The sequence below is a fragment of the Cryptotermes secundus genome, unplaced genomic scaffold (genome assembly GCF_002891405.2).
Source record: "Cryptotermes secundus unplaced genomic scaffold, Csec_1.0 scaffold59, whole genome shotgun sequence".
Classification (NCBI taxonomy): domain Eukaryota; kingdom Metazoa; phylum Arthropoda; class Insecta; order Blattodea; family Kalotermitidae; genus Cryptotermes; species Cryptotermes secundus.
Genome location: NW_019738348.1, coordinates 848339 through 865170, shown reverse-complemented (window position 1 = coordinate 865170; position 16832 = coordinate 848339). Strand labels below are relative to the sequence as shown.

Below are 16832 nucleotides of genomic sequence, written 5' to 3'. Positions count from 1 at the left end.
ACCGGACGAAGAATAGTCGCTGCAAGAAGAGTAGCCGCAACAACAGGAGATGCTGCAAGAACAGCCACCGAGGAAAAGGAACGGGGATGCACCGTTAGGCTATTCGGGACGAACAGCCTTAAGGAGGGAGCAGTGTGACATGTTGACCCCTACCTCCCCAGCGGTACGTGGCGGTAACGTAACGCTCGCGTTCTTACGGTAATAGGCGAGTTCCCGCCCCGCCACTCCCCTCCGCGGTGACGTCACCGAGGGATATCGCGGTCGCTAGGCAACGCGAGTCAACAGCGGCGACGTTACAATAGTAACAGCGGTTACCTCCGCTAGCGTTACATAGCAACACAGCGACATAGCAACAAGGGTGCCTATTACGTGGCCGTTTTCCCATACTGTCCGATCGAGGCTACATAGGGAGCAGCGAAGGCTATTCACAGTCAGTTGTACTGAGTTCTAATGTGGCTACCAGCGAGTTATAAAGTAACAGTCACCGAGTCAAGACGTAAAGTCAGCCAGTCAGTTGTATTGTGGCATTTGGAGTGTACTAATTGTGATACTGCAGATAGCAGTAATCGTGAATCTGTAATTTGGGTGATTGTAAGTGCGAATGTGAAATAAAATTCGCTACATCGAATACATCGAGAATTTGTCGCGATATACCCCGCGATACGCGACAATATGTATTTGTCACAAAACAGGCCCACTGAAGACTGATGGTTTGAATTCTGAACTCTGGCACATAAAAATTACCAACTATGTTCGCTGTATATTACGTGCGAAGTCAAATCACGATCTTAAAAATGAGAAGATTTTTCAAACATTTACACAAACTGTGTAAGGAAGTCAAATACCACTGAATGCCAGGTACTGCTTAGAACATCTAGCACACATTCTTATAAACACGTATTTTTACCATTCCAGAATCCAGAATGATTACAGCAAACTGCAAATTAGCATGGTGTAATCTTAAAACATGAAATATACCTGTCTTGTAGATTTCATCAAGCTTTCCAGCTACTTTCTCATCCAGACCATATTCCACAAGTTTTGCATAGTCTTCTGTCCTATCCACTTTGGCATCTTGTGATTCCTGTTTCACATTTGGCTTTTCTTCCATCGAAACTTCTCCATTTCCTTCTGCCATAGCTATGAAACAAAATGGTTCGTTAGCCAACACATAACCTGTAGCACACAATGTAGTAAGAAACATTCCATGCACCAAACCATCGAAACAGCTATTTGAATGTGCAGCTTGAAAGCTCTTGGAAGTAATGATAAATTTCATACTGGGAAAAAAATGCGCGTACACTAGGGTGACCAACTTTCGGTCATGAATTTAAAGATTTAGTCACGAAAAATTTTGCGCATTTTTAGCAGCACGGAGTCAGTCCAGCAAATGTTTATGGATTGGATAATATTAAACAAAACAATTAATTTACATTGTATATAATATACAGGTCACAATATAGTATAAATTTTACAAATTTGCATGTTTCTTAGTCCTAACCTCCTATATGTATTTGTCCACTGATGCTGCAGAACTAAGCATTTTTTTATCTTCTTGCTCAAATTTAAAAAACTCTTTACAACTATAGTTATAATTAATTGCTACCATTAGCTCTGACTTAATTAGTTCTAAGCTGCTTTGATTTCGCTGATCAGTCCATTTATTGCTCATCAGTGAAAAAATTCTTTCAGTATGGGCATTTGAGCCTGGGATGCTTAAAACAAAGCCTAGGATCTTAATAAGGTTTGGCACATCAGTTTGTTTGTTTCTTAAATCACTGAAAATATTGACCCAACTTTGTTCAATACATCCTGTTTTTACCACATTCAGAACACTTTCTGCACTAGAAAACTCTTCATACAGGCTGTCCTCATTTACAAAATCAAGATTAAATTCTTTTACAATGGTTTGAAAATGTCTGAAAGAAAGTTCAGTGTTTAAATTTAATGGCAAAAGACAATGGACAGGATTTGCATTTGATAACTCAAAATTCTTAGAAATGTACTTGTGCAAGCAACAGTAGAAACTAACAAAATCATCTCTAGCACATTTCTGCAGAGATGGACTCAAAACAGTTCAAAATTTTTTCTGTGGCAGTACCAAAAAACCTGTCCTCTATCCTCTGCTGAATTTTATTGCCTACATATTGCATTACACTGTAGCATTCCATGATTCTAAGATTAGCAGTTTCAAGAATTTTGGCAGATTGAACAAGTACTGCACCAATGTTGGAAAAAAAAATTAAGATATGCCTCAATAACACACTCCTTTTCTGGATCTTTATCAATGAAATGTTTTTTTTATATTTGTGGACAGTCATTCACACTTTTGAAATAACTCTTAATAGGTAACCAGTTTTGTATTAATCTGTCCACAGCTGATGTTAGGGAAAGCCAACGAGTGGGCACATGACGAACAATCTCCAACCACTCGGCATCAACAAGATCAAAGAATGACTTCAACTCTTCTCTTCTTTTTGCTGATACCGATAAGTGTCCATATATTTTTAAGATGATCATTTCAATATCCACATCTAATCCATCATATGCATGTTTTGTGGCATTATGCAATATATGATTTGAGCAGTTTGCTTTAAACACATTTTTGTTATCTTCTTGTAGTAGTTTGAACACAGAATTATGCCTCCCATAATTCACATCTGCATTATCTGCACAATATGAAGTTAGATTTTTTATATATAACTTGTGTGTATCAAGTGAAGACTTGATCAAATTATGGGTAGCATTAGCTGTTTCATCAGCTTGTTCAATGAAGTCCAGGAGCCTATTTTTAACACCACTAAGAGGGTCAAAATACCTCACAACAAGCGGGAATATCTTTTGTNTTTGTGGCATTATGCAATATATGATTTGAGCAGTTTGCTTTAAACACATTTTTGTTATCTTCTTGTAGTAGTTTGAACACAGAATTATGCCTCCCATAATTCACATCTGCATTATCTGCACAATATGAAGTTAGATTTTTTATATATAACTTGTGTGTATCAAGTGAAGACTTGATCAAATTATGGGTAGCATTAGCTGTTTCATCAGCTTGTTCAATGAAGTCCAGGAGCCTATTTTTAACACCACTAAGAGGGTCAAAATACCTCACAACCAGCGGGAATATCTTTTGTTTTTTGGTTGGAGGCATGAGTTACAATAGAGAAAAAGTTGCTTGATTTTGCTGGATCCTTCAACACATCGATGAAGTCTTGCACACTTCTTGGCACTAGAACATTTTTCACAACAGCCTCTGCCTTTGTTCGGCCACAGGACACCTTCTTAGCCATGTTAGAGTCATGGAAAATATCCTTCAATAACTTATTTGCGCAATCCATACTTCTGTAGCCGATGTTGTGCACTGGAAAACCAACGCTAGCTCACCTGAAACGTTTTTGAAGTCTCTGCTGCTGTTCCCGAAAAAGGGGTGTAAATTTGAAGAGGTCTTTATGTCCCTTTCCTTTCGTTTACGCCCTTCTGTGCAAGAATGTTGTCTGCAGTCGGTATTACCCCCGTGAGTGATGCTGAACTCACGTCTTTCCTTTCGTTTACGCCCTTCTGTGCAAGAATGTTGTCTGCAGTCGGTATTACCCCCGTGAGTGATGCTGAACTCACGTCTTTCCTTTCGTTTATGCCCTTCTGTGCAAGAATGTTGTCTGCAGTCGGTATTACCCCCGTGAGTGATGCTGAACTCACGTCTTTCCTTTCGTTTATGCCCTTCTGTGCAAGAATGTTGTCTGCAGTCGGTATTACCCCCGTGAGTGATGCTGAACTCACGTCTTTCCTTTCGTTTATGCCCTTCTGTGCAAGAATGTTGTCTGCAGTCGGTATTACCCCCGTGAGTGATGCTGAACTCACGTCTTTCCTTTCGTTTATGCCCTTCTGTGCAAGAATGTTGTCTGCAGTCGGTATTACCCCCGTGAGTGATGCTGAACTCACGTCTTTCCTTTCGTTTATGCCCTTCTGTGCAAGAATGTTGTCTGCAGTCGGTATTACCCCCGTGAGTGATGCTGAACTCACGTCTTTCCTTTCGTTTATGCCCTTCTGTGCAAGAATGTTGTCTGCAGTCGGTATTACCCCCGTGAGTGATGCTGAACTCACGTCTTTCCTTTCGTTTATGCCCTTCTGTGCAAGAATGTTGTCTGCAGTCGGTATTACCCCCGTGAGTGATGCTGAACTCACGTCTTTCCTTTCGTTTATGCCCTTCTGTGCAAGAATGTTGTCTGCAGTCGGTATTACCCCCATGAGCGATGCTGAACTCGCGTTTACAAAGTATACAATAAGCTCTGTAAACGTTGGAGGGCATGGACTTTAACCATAAATATTGTTCTTCCCATTTTCTCAAGTAAACACACAAGTATTTAGTTTTCTTCTTAGGTGGAGTTTTTGCATTGTTGCTTTCACTTTCACTGTCACTACTTATTATGAAAATGGATTAAATTTGGTAATTATTTAAAAGCACGAGGATAAACACGGCAAGAAGCAAGAACAGAAAATATTACAATCTGGAAACAGATATTCCGCTATCGATTAGTATATGCTAAACTTTATATCGATTATTATAGGTAACTTTTCGATATTTATCAATGAGTACCTTTAAGTCTAAACTGTCAATAATAATGACAGTTTATATCGGAATGTATTTGGCAAGAATAATATATAATTTAAATTTTGCGATCTTGATTGTTAATGAAATATACGGGAGAAATAGAAGGTCAATACGGGAGCCGGGAAGATCCAAAAAAAATTAGCTCTAATACAGGAGAGTTGGTCACTCTAGGGTACACACACACATGAATGAAGCAAATTACATCTCCAACACAAATTTAGAATTTCAACTTAAATTTTTACTTCCAAAATATCACACAAAAATAGAGGAGCAAATACTTATTCTCATAAGCATTTTCTGACATTCATTAACAAATTAAAAGTTGGTAAACAAATGGGAATAGCATAACACAATGAATTCCAAGATATCAATGCATCAACACAAAGAAGCACTACATGAGGAGTTCCCCAAATTCATCAATACAAACTTTATTTCAAGGCTTATACCTTTGTTTCACTTATGCCCTTCACACAGGAAGGTTGTGGAAAGGCAAGAATCTAACGTTTGTCAAGAAACCTCCATTCAACAAAACACGTCACCTGGTGCACCATCACGGAGGTGTCATGCTCCTATAGTACACTTTTCCACTTGGTTTCTTAAACACGCCTCACAACTTCCAGAAAATAACCTTAATCAGCAGAATAATCAACCAAAATAAACTCATGATGAATGGTGTGATAACAGGAAAAAGGATATACACTATTTTCAATTTCAAATGCTTGTGACATACATTTTTTTTGCTTAAAGTGAATCAAGTCCCTTCAACAGTGATGATAGCAGTATCATTCCCTTAAACCCAAGTTACATCTCTAATGACATTTAAAAAATTGTCATTCTCATTTGAATTGCAGTGAATTCTGTCCTCTTCTATCAAGAGCCCTGGCACAAATTTTGAGAACTAATGCATCCCTAACTTACTTACTTACTCATGGAGCTGAGCCCTTCTGGAGNCCAATTCTGCAGCTACTCAAGAATTTCCCAGCATTTTATGGAACCCAAAGGTTCATCACCGTTTTCACAAGAGCCCTCCACTGGTCCCTATCCTGAGCCAGATCTATCCAATCCATACCATGCCATCCTCTCTAAGATCCATTCTAATATTGTCCACCCACCTATGCCTTGGTCTTCCCTGTGGTCTCTACCTTCTGGCTTTCCCACCAATGCCCTATACGCATTCGTCTCCCCCATTCGTGCTACATGACCTGCCCACCTCATCCTCCTTGACTTGATCATTCTAATTATACTTGGAGAAGAGTACAAGTTATGAAGCTCCTCATTATGCAGTGTTCCCCAAGCTCCTGTCACTTCATCTCTCTTTGGTCCAAATATTCCCCTCAACACCCTGTTCTCAAACACCCTCAGTCTATGTTCCTCCCTTAATGTCAGAGACCAAGTTTCACACCCATACAGAACCACAGGCAAAATTATAGTTCTGTATATTCTAATTTTTATGTCTTTTGACAACAGACAAGAAGACAAAGGTTCTGGACTGAATGGTAACAAGCATTACCCCAGTTCAATCCGTTTCCTATCTTTATGTCATACGCCCATTTTTTCTCCAATATCTGACGAATGCAAAAGATCTCATCTGTACTCGATTTGTTACGTCGAAACCCACACTGATGATCCCCAATAATTTCATCTATATACGGACTTAACCTTGAAAAAATACTGGACAAAATTTTATACGAAGTTGATAGCAGCGATATCCCCTGATAATTACTAGTCAGTTTTATCACCCTTCTTGTGAACTGGTACAATAATAAGACTCCTTCCACTGATTAGGCAATTTTTCCTTATGCCAAATGTAAGTAATTAGACTGTGGATCCTAGAACATAATATTTCGCCTCCTGCTTGAATAAGTTCTGCCAGAATTTCTGCCTAACATCACAGACCCTATGTACATTCAATAACTGAGAGTAGTAGTTCCTCCACCTATTAAAAATGTTGTGGGAATCTGCAAGCAGATCACCATTCTCATCCTTCACCAAGTTACTGCCAGGCTGGTAACCCCTCTTACATTTATTCCTCTATACAGGTCTCTAATATTCTTGTTCTTACTGTTCAGTGCAAGCTCATCAATTTTGTCTTTCAGACATTCCTTCTTTTTGTTCCTGAAACGTCTGCTGGTTTCACGTCTTATATTTTTCAGATTATCCCCATTTAACTCACTTGGATCCTGTAATCATTGCAATTGGGCCTGCTTTCTTTGATCTAATAATTTTGAGCATCCTTCATCAAACCATGGCTTATGCTTCTTCAGTTCATAATAAACTAGACTCTCTTTGGCAGACATTTTTATATTCTCTATAATAGTTTCCCAAGTTTTATTAGCATCCACCTCAGTGTCCAAGTTTTCCAAAGCCGCAAACGTATCTGAGATTTCAACACGATACTGCGCTCTACCCTCTACCTCATTTAATTTCTTGAGACTGAACCTCTCCAAATGAACTGTGTGTTGTTTGTTTGCTCACTGCCAGTCTTTCCCTAACCTCTGCCACCACCAGGTAGTGGTCAGTATCACAATCTGCTGCCCTGAATGATCGAACATCCAAGTATCCTTGAGTGCCATCTCGTATCTATCAAATTTTGTTCTATTTGATTGTGTATCTTCCCATCAGGAGATGTCCAAGTAAATTTATGGATGTTATGATGTGGGAACATTGTACTTTTGACAGTAAGATTTTTTACTACTCTAACTCCATTATCAATACTAATTTCATGCAAACTCTCATTTCCAATTGTTGGTTTGAAAATGTCTTCCCTCCCTACTTTGGCATTGAAATCTCCTAACAAAATTTTCATAGGTTACTTCGTGAATTTATCAAATACATGTTCTAGTCCTTCATAGAATCTATCCTTTATGTCATCAATTTTATCTTCTGCTGGGGCGTGAACATTCATAACAATGATATCACACCAGCGACCTTTTAGTATTATATATAATATCCTATCACTAACGAATTCTACCCTCTTAACTGCTGATACGATTCTCTTATGTACAAAGAAACCTGTACCTAATTCATCATTTTCATTCCCCTTTCCATAGAAAAATGTAGTCTCCTGCTGGTGCAATGCCACCTCCATCCCATCTGACCTCCTGTACTCCAGCTAAATCTAACTTATATTTTAAGAATTCTTCTGCCACTGCCCTGAGCGAACCTGCCCTATACAAACTTCGTACATTCCAAGTGCCAAATCTCATATCCAGTTTCATTAGCTTAGGTCGTTTATCCAAGGAATCAGTCCAGGTCCGAGGGTGTGTTCATTTTTGTAACATAATGATTTTTTACAGTGAGGAGTTGTTAGCCTCACGCCCAACCCCCAAGCTGGATGGCCACCCCTCATCGGCTGAGACTGCTTATTCAATATATTAAACCTCGTTAAAATTGTGTAACAAGAGCCAAGAGATATTTCAATCTCTTCTACTACTCCCTGTACAGTCAATGACTTCAAAGGATGTATTTCACTTGGAAAATCAAAGCATCATTTCTCAAAAAACTGAAGTCTGGCCCAATCTCTGACTTGTTTAAGTTATTCCACTTTACATGACGCCTAATGTCATGAGCTTCACAACGTGGGTTTTGTATTTACCCAGTTCTTTTGTTTCTTTATGGACAACATATCACAAAACTAAAACCACAAAATCATGATGCGCTACAAGTCACCCATACTATCTGGAACTGCTAAGCATAGGTTGGTCACTTATCATGACTGGTGCTGCTTGCATGCGGTTATTCTGGAAATATTTTCAACAAGCCTCATATGTGTGACCTTACTATCACCGCAAACAGATCCATTTAAGCAAAATAAAAATACAACTCAAATAAAACAATTAACACATTCAAAACACTCTGCCAGCAAAATTACTACAAACTCAACAATTTGTAGGTATTTCCAGAAGTTATGCAAAATGTCTCAACATTTAACTATGCCAAGATTCAATACCTCATCTAATACCGTGACAAGCATTCCCACATTTGACTCTGTAAGACATCCGAAAGTATGGAATATTTCAGTAATATTCCTGCCAAATGCTAACGGGGGAAAAAATGCACAGCTCACAATGACACCACACACACATTTTGGAACAATTTCAAAAAATGAGACATAAAACTGTTATATTGACAACAGCACAATGAAACTGCACACCACAAAAATTTCAATCCTACAATTTACATGGGGTGCATACTACATGCACCATCTGACATAAATACTGAAAATGAATTTTAAGAAAACAATTTGTTTTTGTTGTGCAATTTTAATTTCAATGTCACCACACAAACTACCCTCAGTATGGCAATTGGAAGAGGACACTTGTAAATGGTCAATCATGGAAAAGGGAGTGAAAGGATAAAGTTCAGAGGCCATACAGCTTAAATTCTCATATTACTCCAGAAAACATAAAAAAGGGTGAGTCTGAATACTGGGACAACCTCTTTAACCTTTAAAAAATCAATATCCCATTAATTCTGAGCACACAAATCTCTATCAGCCACTCTGACAGGCAGCATTTTACTAACGCATTACTATAAAAATGTCACACAGAATTCCCCCCTCCAAACAGGACAACATGCTTTCATCAGATCATATCCACTAACATCCCAAATATTGCATGACAATCATCCAAGTCAAAAACTGCCTTTTTTTTGTCCTCAAGAAACAAACTGCTCCTGAAAAAACCACAAAATGCTGACCACCAAAACCCAGTACACCTAGATCACATGCCCAGTACTCAGAAAAAACAAATCTGAAAGAATCAGTAAACCACAATCACCCAACATAACCTCCTATAATGGCATAAGCTCTAATATCTACAAAGTTAAACTGATAATCAGAAGTACTATCATAAGTTGCAGTAACACCTGAGAATATGTCACTTGTCCCCATCCAACATAACCTCCTATAATGGCATAAGACCTAATATCTAGAAAGTTAAACTGATAATCAGAAGTACCATCATAAGCTCCAGTAACACCTGAGAATGTGTCACTTGTCCCCACTAGTACATCAATGGATAAAAACAAAAAAAAACTATAGTAGAATTCTCAAGGAAGGTATTGCAGTGGCCAAATTTGTTAATGACTGTATAAGCCAAGCTCAGCAGTGCACCAAACTGCAGATTGTCATGAATACCAACATCATAATCAGAAACACAAGGGGATGGCAAACTTCTGGCTTCACAATGCTACCGAAACAGAAAAACCACACCAGATCACATTACACAAGTCCAAATACACGGGGCAATAAACTTGAGATGTTACAAACAACAGCAAATACAAGACCATTCTGGGATCAAAGCAGTGATCACAAACGAAACAAAAAACTTTAGGACAGAGACAGACAACGAAAGTCTATTTTAGGTACAGACAACACTTCTGTCGAAACATCTCAATGTGGACTTGGGAGCCACTTCTCTCATATACTTTACCAAGGCCACACATCAAATATAACTACATGCAAAAAGTTCTATTTGGTTCGCAACAATAATACAGGTCAAAAGGAACACAGTTCTGGGCCATGATGAAATCTCAAATGTACACAAGTCCCAAAAGCCCTTACTAGATGCACAGAGAAATCTCTAATGTGTGCTTAAAAAGTATACATGCCTGGGCTTGGAGATGGTCAATCATGAAAAGGACCAGTACACATACAGGGGCCTATTCCATGATAACTGCTTCAAAACCCTCACAAAACTACTGACAGACAGACACAACAAATTAGAAAACATGATCCTGGATGTGCACTTCAGCTTTCAGATAAACATAATAACATTCCATACAGTGAAGTCCTACACAATCCTAATCTATGTACAAGCTTTAAACTTTCAAAATGGGCACAATCTAATCACGAACCTAAAATACATGACAATAAGAACACTATATCCCTTACAGTGCACAAATAACAGCCTAACAAAATCAATGAACACAAGACTGATGTCACGCTTCAAGGCGATCTTTTCTGTCTAATGCTCTTGTACGAAGCTACAACGTAACTGCATTCAAACAAAATAGAAACAAGCAATGAACAGTGGCAGTAGTTACCGAGTGACCATGAAGGGAACAACAGGGTTTTCCCTGCATATATCAAGGACAGAACTTCATTACTAATTACTGCAAAGACAACATAAACTTGCATCATTTAGTAAGAACTGCTGAATATGAATCCCTCTGCCATCAAGAATTCCTCACAGTCCACATCAAGATTTCTTTTCTGTGAACCTACAGCACACCACTGTAACAATGCACGATTACATTTTACAGCCATCAATTGCAGAAGTGAATACCTTGTTGCAAGAGTAACCAATTTAAACCTGAACATAGAGAAAACAGAACTTTTAACCAACTATACTTATCTAGCTGCTAATGAAGGGCCGCGCCATAGTTGAAGCGGTTAGTCGCTGGCTTCCCATCGCAGCGGCCTGTGTTCGATCCTGGGTCTGGTCAAGTGGCGCTGGGGCAGGTTTTCTCCGAGTACTTCGGTTTCCCCTGCCAATCTTCATTCCACCAACTGCTCCACAATCACCCTCACCTATCATCTGGGGCTGATACAATAGGCCAGAAGTGGCCGCAATACAAGGGACTTGTATGAGGGGTAGGCCTCCTCGGCCCTTGCACCGCGACCTACAGTGGTCTATTGTGCTTAGTCCCCACCCACTAGCAATAAAAAAAAAGCTGCTAATGAGACCATCCACTGCAGTAAAAAAAAAGTATAAGCTGTGTTTCATAGTGCTGCCACATTTTCTTTGATAACTTGACAACCTAATTTCTTGTGGTTTATTTCACGAACGCCAGCATTTTAACCATACAGCATACAAAGACAAGGCTGATAAATATGAAATAATATTAAAATGTGTATCCCAAAGCATAAGCCTGCATGGACTGAGAACAGCAAAAGAACTTCAGTCAGAATAGCGGTATCCCAGTCAAGACAGAACTGACATCATGAATATAAGTTCATGGCATTATACTACTACACCAATCTGCTGTTAAAAGATAAATAAGAAAAAAACAGAGTGAAGACCATGCTGTAATATGCATTACTGCTTCAATTTCAACAGACAAATTTGGCAAAATAAAGCAAATCTTAACATACTGAGGGAGCCCTTAAGGCAGAATGGGGATCCTACCAGTTCTTGTAAGCTATAGTTTGTACCGTCTTTACATAATAATCATCACACAACCTGAGAACCAGCAACCCATGCAACAAACACCTTGTCACCATCATAGCATGCTATCGTTTCCAACATGTATCCATTTCCTTCGAAAGCTCTGTACAAGGGGGGGGGGAAGACCACCTACAATGACACAAAACAAGATTTACAACAATCTTTGAACTCGAGACACTTGGGAAGACATTCCTAAAAGAAAAAGGGACAAAGTGACTTTAGAAATGGAAGGTCTGGGAAAGAAACCACCAGATGCACACAAAAAAAACCCTCCAAATACTAAACAAGTATCTGGGAATTCAACTACAAATGCACATACAGGTGGTGAGAAAGAAAGCAGCCCTTGATGGAAAACACATGAACCATCAGGCACAGGCATCACAAAGCACAGAAACATTCATTACTTTAAATAAACCTACAGAGAACACTCCTGAATCCGTTAAAAAAAAAACATCCACCGTCAGACAGGCCGTCACCAAACGCTAAGTTCCTTAATTCCTATAAACCTACAAGACATACAGGAATCCTTTGCTAAACATACATCTGTAATGCTTATTGCACACTGCTTAACAAAGCTGACACTAAAAACTTTCAGACTGTTTACTACGGCTGAGCTCGCTTGCTTAATAACAAAAGGCATTACTTGAAATGAAACTGTACCATTGCGCGAACGGCAACATGGTATATTTAAAATAAAAAAACAAAAAACTAACCTATTCGCAACTAAATTTGAATGTATGCTGTGATTTTACTATCATTATAATGAAAAATATTCAATGGTACAATGTAAACACACCAACGCGCCAGTCCTCCATTTAAAAAAAACTTGCTCGCGGTTACTACTCATTTACCGGTCATTATCACTCCAGTACATTAGCTACACCTTACTCGGTCAACTTACAACATAACCGAATAATCCTAAACCGACATAACACTCCCGTTACAAACCTAGGCAAACTTATCGTCTCACCATCTCACCGGCCGGCAAAGCCAATAAGCATAGAAAAGTATACACCTCCGTATAATTCATAGTTTAACCATTCACATGTACTAAAACATTGAACACTACCACTCACATCGGCCCCAAATCATTCAGGCCTACATATTTCATTCGACGCTCACCATATACCACCAAATACAATTAAAATGATCAAAGCTTTACCTCCGAAATTTTGTACACAGCAACCTCGTAGTGTGCAATGGCGGCAGACAACGTCAACGTGATCGCGTTTGTGAGGGGGTCACACAACGACGCGCAAGGATATTCTCAAACCCAGCGTTCAGCTGAGGAAATGTGTATTTCGGACTGTGTTCAACGAATATGATTGGACAGTTGAAAAAATGGCGTAACGTATATAAAACAATTATTAACCCTCGAACATATATTTCAAATTATTAGTAAAAATATTTCTGGTGTTTATTATAAATTATTTTTATCTTTTGCGTGGCTAATAAATTATATTTATTAATACAAATATTACATATGTGTTTCAAACTGATACAGATAATGAGAAAGATAAAACTAAATACTGGAAACAGCAGTATCAAAACTGTAGGAGTTAGCAAATTGGTGCGTTCATAATTACTTTTCTGGAAATAAATTTTCAAAGCGGCATCGATTTGAGCGGTACGTAATTGGGCGTGGCAATAAAATTAAATTCTAAGCGCGGGAAATAAAATTGAACAGCTTGAAGGGGGGAGCGTGTATGCAGCTATGCTACGTAAAAATTTTTTACGACCCTAAAACCCGCTCAAACCTGTTCCCATGGACAAGGAAAGCATTTCTATTGAAAAACCGTGGAGAGGGATGCCACGCAAGTTGCACCGGTGCACTTCTGTTTAGAGAGCGACATAGGGCAGCTGTATGCATGTCCAAGTATTTCGTTCAGTAGCATCCATTAATCGTTGGCCTCTCAATGGAATATCAGCTAAATGCACTAAAAAAGTATTTAGAGCAGTAACACCTGTAATAGCGGATGACAAAATTACACGTTTATTCATTTCAGTGACATAAGAACAAAAAACATAAAACATTATGCATTTATTCTTCAGCAATTTACATCTCTAAAATGTTAGTTTAAAAACAATTATTCCTTACAGTACGAGAGTCAAAGCCGTGCATATAGCTATCTAATGACTGCTTTCTAAGTCTGAATTATATTTCCCGTGCCTCAGTTGTCCTGATTATAACGATTCCACTTCCATAAGCCACGCACGAAGTGACCCAAAATAACACACGTCGTATCTAATCCATAGTAGTTTGTTCTTTACCGTTGTTTACTGGTCCTAACATTCCAGTAACCCGTGACACCACTCTAAGGATGCTACGGATCACTACTAATGTATCGTAGCATTCGTAGTTGAGCGTGGGCACTGTGCACAAAATGCGTAACGTTACCGACACAAGCCAACAGCGCAAGGACAAACTATTCTGACATGCATTTTTAGGACGAGAGCACACCAAGGAAACTGGAAACCGCAATTTCCGAGAAATGCGTTGCAGTTTCCTCAATTTCGGCTGCTCCATTCTGTAACATGTGTTCAACTCAAGGCAGATATCAGATCTCGGAAATTGCGGTTTCGTTGCGGTTGCCAGTTTCCTTGGTGTGGCCTCGTCCTGACATGTGCGAGTTGACGGTTCGCTGACGTTCCGTGCCCCATCGGGTCTTCGTGAATACAATGTGAACGGCAGACGTGGTCAGTGATCCCGTGATAGTCTCTTGGTCAGTCTTGGTCGTCTTGGTACTGATCGTCCTGGTGCGACCCTGGTGGGCCTGGTCGTAAACAGCTCACCTGGTGTCCCTGGTGTTGACATTTGTCCACGGTACGGAGCACGAGAGCGAGTGTTAGTGGCGGTTAGTGGTAGCCGTGGTGGCCATTGTGGTTTCTTGGTTAGTGCTTGAGTTCGTTGAGGTGGTTGTGTTGTACACATTTTTAAGATTCACTGTTTTGCTTGTGAGGATGTTAACTCTGTGGACTTAATTTTCTGCCCTCCTTAATGCAGAAAATAAAGCATTATGGCTTCTCTATTATATGTATTCTGTGCTTTGTGTGCATTGAGGATGGGCGTGTTCGGACAATATGAATGGCAAGCTCGTGATGCTTTCGACGAAGTCAGATTGAGAATGGATAAAGTGAATGCAGATAATTGTCCAATTCAGCACTTGGGTGATCTCTATTTACCGGAGGATGCTGTGTCTCACCTACCTGACATAAAAGACATCAATATTAATCCTGTATTTCCGAACAGAACAGCCCTTCTACACCTGCATAATATGGCTATGAGTCGATCTTTTTTCTGGAGCTATATATTACAAGCACGCTTTATTAGACCAGCCATAAATGACACATATGACCCAGGAATGATGTATTATTTTCTTTCAACTGTGGCTGATGTTTCTGCAAATCCATATATAAATGCCAGTGCTATTTACTTCGCACCCAACTCTTCCTATACACCATCTTACCGAGGATTTTTTAACAAGACAATGCCTCGATTTGCACCAAGAACATTTAGGTAAGTGTTCATACAGAACCGGGGATATGAATCTAGTTATCTTCAACACCACTTCATTGGAACTTTTTTGCCACAAATAATGTTTTTAAGGTGCTGTTTGCCCATCAAACGGTTTTCTGAAACTAATAATTCGTTTTCCAGTTTTTCAGCGTCATATACTCATAGAATGCATGTGTAACAGTAGGCAGTGTAAGGGCAGCGGTGTTAGGAAGCACTATGTGTAATGAGATGGTTAATGTTGGTTTAGTGATCCTGTTCTTCAAATTTCAGGTTCGGAATTTGGCACTTAAGCATAGCCAGGTTAAACATTCGTACATGAACTGTATTTTGGGCTGGCACAATAGGCCAGAAGTGGCCACAGTACAAGGGACTTAGTCCCACCCCACTAGCAATAAATACAAAAAAAAAATACATAGTCAAGCCCTTTCAGGATTTGTGACCAAACTTTTGTGTGCTTTTTTGTATCTTCCATGCATGCTAGAAGCTCCATCCACCTCAACATCCTCCAGCCGATCATCCTAATACTTAGTGAGGAGTACAAATTATAAGGCTGAAGTATCGTGTTCTAGAACTGACTTAAGTTTATTTTAATAAATCCATACATAGTTCTCAACATAAAACAGCTAATTAATTTAACTTCCACACATGGTCATGGTGAGTTCCATTCCTTTTTAGATACATTGATGTCAGTAACAGCATGGAGAAAATAGCAATGCTTCAGATGATGTGTGTACATTAGCTCAGATTATGAATTGTTATGCATGAAATTATGTATATAATACAATTAAGTAGATCTTGGAACAAATTTGGTTATAATTGCTGTGGTTTGTGTCTGAGAATTAAATATATTTTCTCTCTTTTCAGGGCTGATGACTTTAATGATCCAATTCATCTGGAACGAATTTCTACTTTAAATACATTCACTGTGAGAGATCTTGGAGCAATTCGCAATGACAGTCTTAGTACTGACTATACATCAGAGTTTTATAGGATAAATGAATGGTAAGGCATGGCTTTTTATGCAGTCAGCAACATTTTGGAGCCTTCTAGAATTGTTTGACATTTCAGGCAGAATAAACTCACTTCTCATGTCAACTTTGGTTCACTAGTAGGGGACTTGATGAATCAAGAGACTATACACGTTACAGTTTCTCTTTATTATGGGCACGCAGTAGTGTAGTTAGTTGAGACACTATGCTACAAGCTGGTAGGTCATGGGTTTCGGTTCCCAGTGAGGTCATTGGATTTTTCAGTTGATCTAACCCTCTTATCTGCACTGTGGTCCTGGGGTTGACTCAGGCTCTGACAGAAATGAGTACCATCAATCTCCATGGGGGTAAAGGGGAGCCACCACATAAGACTGACAGCCTCACTGCCATCTGTGAGCTGATTGTCTAGAAAATGTGGGAACCTCGATGTCTCACAACTGTATGGACCTCCATGGCCTGTTACAGAAATAGCTTTGCCTTTTTTCACCTTCATTAATGTCCCAATAATTTGTCTCACAACTACTGTAAAAAAAGTTTATGTGTTA

At 39.2% G+C, this 16832-nt stretch overlaps 2 protein-coding genes across 10 annotated transcripts in view; one reads left to right on the top strand and one right to left on the bottom strand.

The window, feature by feature from the left end:
* The window catches only part of LOC111870710 (heterogeneous nuclear ribonucleoprotein Q), a 90584-nt gene extending 76447 nt beyond the window's left edge, over window positions 1–14137 (bottom strand). For 3 of the 9 annotated variants that reach the window (XM_023863193.2, XM_023863195.2, XM_023863196.2), the window contains exons 1-2: window positions 14053–14133; window positions 979–1140 (exon numbers count right to left, since the gene is read on the bottom strand). In XM_023863193.2, coding sequence (XP_023718961.1) covers window positions 979–1140; window positions 14053–14074 — 184 coding nt within the window. In that variant the 5' untranslated portion in view covers window positions 14075–14133. Of the gene's footprint in view, window positions 1–978; window positions 1141–12943; window positions 13052–14052 lie in introns of those variants that run through there. The other 6 variants (XM_023863201.2, XM_023863202.2, XM_023863194.2 and 3 more) reach the window with 5 other exon arrangements.
* A 361-nt stretch (window positions 14138–14498) lies between these two features.
* Window positions 14499–16832, top strand: part of LOC111870709 — a 33670-nt gene continuing 31336 nt past the window's right edge. Inside the window, exons 1-2 of the mRNA XM_023863192.2 lie at window positions 14499–15298; window positions 16163–16300. Of these exons, the coding sequence (XP_023718960.1) occupies window positions 14799–15298; window positions 16163–16300 (638 nt within the window). The 5' untranslated portion in view covers window positions 14499–14798. The remainder of the gene's footprint in view (window positions 15299–16162; window positions 16301–16832) is intronic.